The sequence below is a fragment of the Petaurus breviceps genome, unplaced genomic scaffold (assembly GCF_028583685.1).
Source record: "Petaurus breviceps papuanus isolate PSGF00001 unplaced genomic scaffold, PetGlider_PUasm1.0 186, whole genome shotgun sequence".
Taxonomy (NCBI): Eukaryota; Metazoa; Chordata; class Mammalia; order Diprotodontia; family Petauridae; genus Petaurus; species Petaurus breviceps.
The window spans coordinates 31,699,399-31,707,236 of NW_027185798.1; the positions used below are offsets into that span (position 1 = coordinate 31,699,399).

The window sequence follows — 7,838 nt, forward strand, 5'->3', positions numbered from 1 at the left end:
TCCTCAGACACGGGCTGCTTCCTTATAAACAAAGAGAAGGTAACATGAAGTTCAGATGTGGGATTAAACAGCTTTATTAGATGAGTGTGAGGAAATGTCAGCACAAGTGGGCAGCAGTAACTGGGGGAAAGAGTAGAGAATTCTCAAAGATAGTGTGGTAGAGTGTCAGGATGTGAAGAAGGTATTGATCATCTTATTTTATGCCCTCAAGGTACCTGAACCATTAGAGACTGCTGGGCTGGTAATTTCCAAAGGGATTGAAATTGAGGTCCTTTGAGACTGCAGGTCATGGGATGGAGCTCAGAACAAGTGGCTCCCAACAATGTGGGACTGTCATAAACAGCAAAAATAACATGTTAAAAGCTAAGATTTGAGTGTTTTTTTTTCTTAGTGAATTTTCTGTATCCCTACCCATGACCTTCAATTAAGAATAAAGCTTGAGGAGGAAAGAAAATAACTCCAATAAAGGGATGGAAGGGCTTCAATTATTTCAGAATTTGTTTAACTATTTTCACTTGGCTCCATCTTTCAACCATCTGTTGCCTCAGGGCTAAGTCTTCTTCCCTTCTCTGTCTCGAAAGACACTTGGTTACTTTATTATTTGAAACAGGCTTTACCTTTTTATAGCAGGCAGTCCCAAATAAAAATCCCAGAATTTTCTATGATTATTGAGAAAGCCACCCATGTTAGTTGACCTTGGGGTAGAGATGGAAAGGCTGATAAACTCTATAAAGCTGATAACAGTGGGGTCAAGACTCAATTAACTACATCTCTCACCACTATACTGCTCCTTGACTCTGAGGCAGGTTGGTTTGGGCCTACCCCCCAATCAGGCTTGTTTTCTAAAGCTAGTCTCAGGAGTAAAAGGATTTGGGTACCTACGATCTTTTGTTTGAAGAACCATACCTCTTCCAAAGTGATTTGAAGGACTTGGTAGGGAAGGGGGGTGCCTATGGGGGTACAATGCAGAGGAAAATAAATAACAATAAATAAATAGCCATTCCATGGCAGATTCTTTTAGCACCACCTCAACACAATGAAGGGGGGAAAGCAGGCTAAAAAGAAGTATAGATAGGGAGCAAGGAAGGGCCCAAAGAAAAGGAAAAATACATAAATGGTGATAGGGAGAAAGATTTTAGCCTTAAATCAAGTCCAACTCAAAGGAGTGGATGCTGGCAATAGGGGCTCTCCAAAAGTTGAAGGTGCTGTACTCGAGGAGGGCATCGCCTTCAGGACAATTCTTCTGCCCAGCTTCACTTCGCTCCTCCTCAGACAGTTTTCCACTGTTGTTGCCTCGAGTCTTATAAGTGGACATGTCCAGCAGACCGAGGCCCTCCAACTCGGACAGGTCCAGTTCAGGAATGGGCATCCTCCAGAAAAGGAAGGAGCTATATTGGCTGCTCACAGGGTCCCTCATGGCTCCCTGGGAAGGAATCATCAATTAGTATACATACTGCAAAGAGTCTCCATAATGCTCCTAGCCTGTTTTCCTGTCCCTCCCCTGCTCAGAGACATGCAGTAACAGCTCCTGTGCTCCACCCATCCAATCCAAGGACTTCAATAATCCTCCTTTTCATCCTTTGCCTTTAACTGCTGTTCTAAGTGAACCATCTTAGAATAGTTCCCTTATAGCCTTATTCAACTCTATACTCTGGTCCCTCTCTCCACAAACTTTACACTTCTGACAGATTATTGTCACCATTTTTCCTCATGGTCTTGAAAAGGCTTCCCTCCACCTCTCTACCATTCTCTTTGCTCCTTCTTCCTTTCTAAATTCTATGATAGAATCAACTCCTTCAGGAAGCCTTTAATTAACTTTGATCAACTCCATACCTATCCTTCCATCATTTCCCCAGAACCCATGTATAGAATGCTATAAGAATATAGAAGTATTATAGACTATATCACATATAGAATTTTTCTATATCATATGTAGAATACAATATATAGAGTTAGTTCTATATTATATGTGTAGAATAAGATATATGGAATTAGTTCTATATTACATATGTGGAATGTAATATATATAATTAATTGCATTGCGTAGGCCTCATGCCTTTTAAAATTTTTTTAAAATATGTATCTCCATTTAGCTCTGACTTTTTCTTAGAGCAAGATACAAACCTATTTTCTTTTAACAATTGTACAGAGTTCAGCATACAAAGGTTAATCCATGATGTTAAATGACTTTTCAATTTAAAGGTGCACCTGTAGATTAACATCCTAAATCTGTCAGGCCTAAATACCTGGTCCAGTTTTCTGGCTTTGCCCTCCTATACACAAAAGCTGAACCCTAGTGCCTTGTTGACTGCTTATTATTTCTTTTGCCCTTATTTCAAGTAATAACTGAAGGCAGAATTCAGTTATTAAATGGAGTTTTTGACAAACTGATTGAATTCCTATCACTCCTCCCTAACCAAACTCATCCCACCCACACACTACTGCCAGGCAGAAAAAACCTCTATATCTTTGTACAATCCTGGCAACCAAAAAGGGAAACTGCAGTGGAGGTATAAGGTATTGACTAGAATGTCCAGAAGGGACAAGAAGACTCAACCCTATCCCTGAGAAGAAAGGCCTCCTAAGCTGTAGAAAATAATTCCCTGCACTAGTTCCCACCACCATGCTGGACCTGTATGTCTTTGCCTCTGTCCTACATAGTACAAAAATTTCCCTGAATAATGTGAAATTTCTGTACTGGAGTCTTAAAGGGAAAGTCCTTTGCTAGAACAGGGCTATGGAAGTCTTGAAGGCTGGAAGGGATTTTTAATGTTAACTGATCTTTGTTGCTCTTTCTCTTTTTAGCTAGGCATGAACTCTAAAATACACCCTACAAGCTGAGCATTAGTCAGCATGGAAGTTGCTTAGAAGAAAGGGAGGGTGAGGCTGGGAGGGCTGGCATAGTGTGGGGGAAGTATGTGGGAAAGGTGAGGTCATCATCCTGGGATATTCAGCTCTGCTCCACCTCAAAAATATTTGCAAAAAATATATGTACATGTACAAAAAGAGATGCTTTCCATATATTTAACCATGCAAAGGCTTGGGGCTAAGAGGTCCCAAGAAATACCCCCAGAAAGCAAAACAGCGGTACCAGGTTCAGCAAACGGCCTTCCCCGCAGTACATATTTTCCAAGGGCTGTGTTACAATGCTTTCTTGAAGACAGGATTGATAATTTGTACTGTTCTTATATCTCCTACAAAACCTAATACAGCACTAAGCTAATAGGATTCTTCATATTTATTGATCACTTATAAGATAATGTAAGCTCTCTGCTTTTATAAACCCTAGTGACATCCTCTAAATTTGCAAGAAATATCTACTTAACAATTTTCTGAGTGTTAAAATATTATCCATGGGGTATAAATACACGGGGAAAATGTAAAAGACCATAAAGAGCAAGAAATAGATCCTAAGAGCTGCCTCCATTTTCTGTTGCTCTGATGTAAATAAAGGCTGACTGAGTAGTCCTTACATGGGAGGCAGAGCAGTAAATCTATTTTATTTTTTGCAATTAAGTCAGGCAAAATATCTTTTTATAAAATATTTGCTTAGGATCTAAATCTAGATATGTCATTAACCCAGAAGCTCATACAGAGATAGAGACAGATACAAAGATCTAAATAAATAGGCAGTAATTTACAACAGAGAAATGAACTAGGTCTACATATAAAATTTATCTGAATGACTGATGTTTAAAACGCTCTTCATAACAAAGGTATACATTTTAATTCCATGCAAAATTCCATTCTAAACAAAATCTGGTAAAAAAAAAAAAAGCCTTTCCTTACTCCACCAAATACCCTTATACCCTAAGCTTATACCCTAAGCTTAGACAGAAACTATAGCTTTCATTTTCAGTTATCTAGAATTTCAAGCAAAAGCATATTTTGCCCTCAGTTATCTGGATAATTTCACGTGTTGATAAAGATTATCAGATATTCAGAGAGAAGAGATATAGGAATACAGAAATGCAAAGACAGAGACACACCCATTCATAGCCACACAAAGACTTGGTTACATCAAACCTTCTTAAGACCTTATGTGTATCTTACTTCACCTCACAGGGTCTGTGTCATGACATTACTCATGAATGAAAAGTAATGGAAGCCCTTCTATTATAAATACCCCATATCCTGTCCCCAACCCTTTTTACTGGACCTTTACCTCCAGTCCTTTAAGCTGCAAACACACAATCCTCCAGAAATTGGCTCCCTTTCCCTGCTCTTGTAAACTGCATTGAATTCAAATGATATTGTAGGACAGCTCCTCACCACAGAAGGCCTCACCTTCCCTACTCCAGCCTCTCCTCTATAGAGAAAGGTTAAGACAAGGGAAGACTGATGTCCAGAGAACTGGAAGCTGTTCCTACATACCTCCTATAAATCCTTCCAAGGGTGAAGGATGATTTCATGGAGAGGGTAGACACATCAGAGAAATACTGAAAGGATTTTTTTTTAATGAGGAAAATAGATGAGTAATAATAAAGATGTATCAATAGACTGAAAGATGAACATATCAACCTAGAAATATTACATATTTAAGATACATTGTAGGAAAAGAGTGTATATACATACAAAAATAACTAGAAATAAGATTTGGAAAGGTTATTAAATATATAGGTAAATATACCTCTCTATAGCAGGAAATATGCAAATAGATGTGAAAATAAATACATGAATAAATATGATAGATCGATTCTATCAATTGACCATCTATTATTTAGAACTCCCCTTTTTTTTGCCTTTTCTGTCCTCCCGGTGAATCTCCTGTCCAACCCATGGTCCATCCCTGCAAAACAAGCTGCATCTTTATTAACCCTAACTACCATTCTCCCTCAGCTCAGCTTACCAGTCACCAAGTTTGTGGCTTCCACGGATGTGTCAGGCTTCAGGAGGCTTGGGGCTGATGGATAAAGAGAAGGTTGCGGTTGAAGCTTTTTCTGCCTTGCTTTCACGCCTTTCTCTCTCTGACTGAGTCTGTCTCACGGTCTAAGCCGTCTCCCCCTGCAATGCAGCCCCTCCTAAAGGGGCGGAAGGACTCCCCCGCTCCCCTCCCCCTCCCTGCCTGAGCCTCTGACTCTGCTAATTCTCAATGATTCTAGGGCCTATCCTCTCTAGGGGAAGAAAGAAGATAGGCCTGCTGGAGGTCCAGTCACAATATGTTAATTAACTCCCATTTCTCCCAAACTGCTGCTAATAGTGCATGAGTAACCAGTTTCTTATTCTTTGATTTATTTTTAGGTTTATGAGTTAAAATGTCTACCTTGCCAGCAGGAATAGAGGGTAAAAAGTGTGTCTTTCCCTCCCCCAACTTTAAGGAACTGCTTTGAGAATCAGAGAAATCCTTGACTCCTTTTCAACATTGTCCTCTCTCAGAATCCCCTTCTCACACAAACCCAAGCTGGGAGGACCATCCAAAAAGAGATCTATGCCCCATCCCTCTTGAGAAAGGGCACACGAGAGGAGACTCCTTGGAGAGGAGACGCAGAGGGAGTAGGTAGGTCTGTGATCCGTGAAGTCTAATGTCACTAATGGTTAATCTGCTCGCAGAAGGGGCAGAAATGTTCCTTTTGACCTTCAGCGAAGAGCAAACAGCTACGTGTGACTCAGGGAATCACCACTTTCTCCTCCCCCCACCCGGGCAGGAGGGCACAGAAGCAGGCCCACCTGGGCTCTCTTGCCCTCTGGCTTCCACAGCTGGGTGGGCTGGCCCCCAGAGCGGCCCCCTCAGCTCTCAGCCGTGCATTCCCCAGTCCGTCCAGAGTGGGAGCTGCGGGCCTGGCTGGAGAAAGGCGGATTTCGTAATCGAGTTGCTACCGTTTCCGCCATCAGGCAGCCCCACCTCTCTCCAGGCCCGCCCTCAGTTCCCCCACACTGCCTAGAAGAGAAAACCTTGAACTCCCTGACGAGAGGACCCGGAGCTGGAGCCCAGAAGCCCCTCAATCTCGCCAGCAGACATTGCAGTCCCCGGGAGAGGCAGGTCAGAGAGTCGGGACTTGGCCATCTCTGGTCTTTTGTCCACTCTGCGCAGGGAGGGGTGGGAAGGAGGGCCACCGGATGCTGGTGGAAAGAGAGTCTGAGACTGGAGGGCTTCGAGGTGGCAGGGGCTGAGGAGGAAACCCCCCATTTAATTGGCTTTCCCCAGAAGAACTCTCCAGACCTAGGTGCAGTTGTTTGCTTACAATGAGAGCAACCGAAGGACCGGAGCAGGGGGCACTGGGGAGTAAAGGTGGAAGAAGTGGGGGTGGGGAGGGACCCCCCCCCCCCCCCCCCCACCCAAGAAGTTTCAACAGCGTGGGAGATTGAGAAGGGGCACGGGGGGGGGGGCCGGGGGGAAAAGGGGGCAAAAGGGGGGGGGGGGGGGGCCCCCCCCCCCCCGAGCCCAACCAAGAATGGTCTACAGCGTGGGAGATTTAGATCAGGGACCTGGGTGGGGGAAGCTCGGATAAAGGCTGAGCAAGGTAGAGGGGGGCAGCCGCTGAGGACGGGGATGGTGCACTTCCGCCTACAAGTTTCAAGCCGCAGGCCAGTTGAGAGGCTTACAGAAAAGAGAAGGTCCCTGAGAAAGGCTTCTGGGAGTCTGGGGCTAGGGGGTGGGAATGGAGCTCGGGAACTGCAGGACTCCGTGTTTATTTGGGGGGTCCCTCCAGGAGGCCTGGGGTGGGGTACAGTGCTGCCACCGACCCCCAGACTCCAAGTACTGGGGAGGCTGGGTCTTGCTTGAGCCTGCCAGTTGGCTGAAAACCTGGGGTCCTGTCCCCTTTACTTGGCCCTTCACCCCCTCCTTATCCTAGGGCCTTTCCAGGAAGAGGCCGAGGTGTTGTACCCAGAGCCAGAGCTTCCCCTTTCTCTCCCCCCTTTTCCTTTCTCTTTCTCTCCAGCTGCTTCTTGTGAAGGCTTGTCAGGCAGCGGCAGCGAGCCGGAGGCCGGGTGCTGGGAGGCCCGTGGGACCGGGAAAACCGGTTTGGGGCCAATGTAGGACCAGGGAACAGAGCACCTCCTGCCTCCCTCTAGGTTTCTTTTCCCATAAAATCTCTAGCCCATCAAGCCCGGGCTGAGGATCTCGAGGCCTGGGAACTAGAGGGCAAAACCACCTTGGGTCTTGATTTCCTAGGAGAAAAGTTGGCTGGGCGGCCACAGCTTTTTCCTTTCACGTGAAAGAGAGAAATTTCTCGCTTATGATCCTTAGTGCCTGTGACCTTGAGCAGAATACGTTGTCTTGTTTCTATGTTTCACTTTTTCTCTTCGAGAACAAGCGAGAAGTTGAAGGTCTCCTTGACTATCTGGAAGTCCCCTCCTAGAATCGAACCCCCAGCCTTCTGACTGGGTTCTCAGCCACTCCCCCCCTTTCCATGTATGGCTGGGAAAGCCTAGAGACTCCGCCTCTGGAGCTCTCCAGCCTTGGGCTCCATTCTCTCCCGAGGCCCACCCTTTGCTAGCTGCCCTAGCTTTAGCTGACTGCCTGCTTCCTTTTCTGCTCTGGTGTTGTTCCCCTTCCCCCCACCACAGTCACCCAGGTCTGACCTCCCCATAGCCCCACTTCCACTCAAGATGGCCACCTGGGCTGGAGGGGAGGTGGGGACAGGGGCGGGGATAGGCAGGGTCATGAGGTTTCTCCTTTGAACCTCAACAGCCTAAAGATTCTAAAGTCTTGAAGAACGGAATTTCCTGGTCACTTCTTAGCATCATTCGACCGTTGGTGCCAAGTCCCATACACACTCTCCCTTCCCCCCAGCTCTGGCCAGGTCCCTGGAAGGAGGAACAGAAGAATCCTTGTTCCCTCTGCCACCACCCCCTTCCCCCCCATCTACCTCTGTCCACTCAGCTTCCCGGGAGAG

The 7,838-nt window shown here is 45.6% G+C and overlaps 2 protein-coding genes across 4 annotated transcripts in view; one reads left to right on the forward strand and one right to left on the reverse strand.

Annotated features, from left to right (window-relative positions):
• Positions 1 to 50: 50 nt before the first annotated feature.
• Positions 51 to 5,799, reverse strand: MLLT11 (MLLT11 transcription factor 7 cofactor). Of its 3 annotated transcripts, none has more exons than XM_069090079.1 (3): positions 5,668 to 5,799; positions 4,850 to 4,903; positions 51 to 1,423 (listed from the first exon to the last, which is right to left on the reverse strand). In XM_069090079.1, the coding sequence occupies exon 3, from the start codon at positions 1,415 to 1,417 to the stop codon at positions 1,142 to 1,144; it is 276 nt and encodes a 91-aa protein (XP_068946180.1). In that variant the 5' UTR covers positions 1,418 to 1,423; positions 4,850 to 4,903; positions 5,668 to 5,799; the 3' UTR covers positions 51 to 1,141. The 3 variants fall into 3 exon arrangements, with proteins under 3 accessions (XP_068946180.1, XP_068946182.1, XP_068946181.1); XM_069090081.1 differs by lacking the exon at positions 5,668 to 5,799 and adding an exon at positions 5,397 to 5,586; XM_069090080.1 differs by lacking the exon at positions 5,668 to 5,799 and adding an exon at positions 5,264 to 5,335.
• A 27-nt stretch (positions 5,800 to 5,826) lies between these two features.
• CDC42SE1 (CDC42 small effector 1) overlaps positions 5,827 to 7,838 on the forward strand; it is a 6,060-nt gene continuing 4,048 nt past the window's right edge. The window contains exon 1 of the mRNA XM_069090082.1: positions 5,827 to 5,980. The gene's annotated coding sequence lies outside the window, so the exon portion shown is untranslated. The remainder of the gene's footprint in view (positions 5,981 to 7,838) is intronic.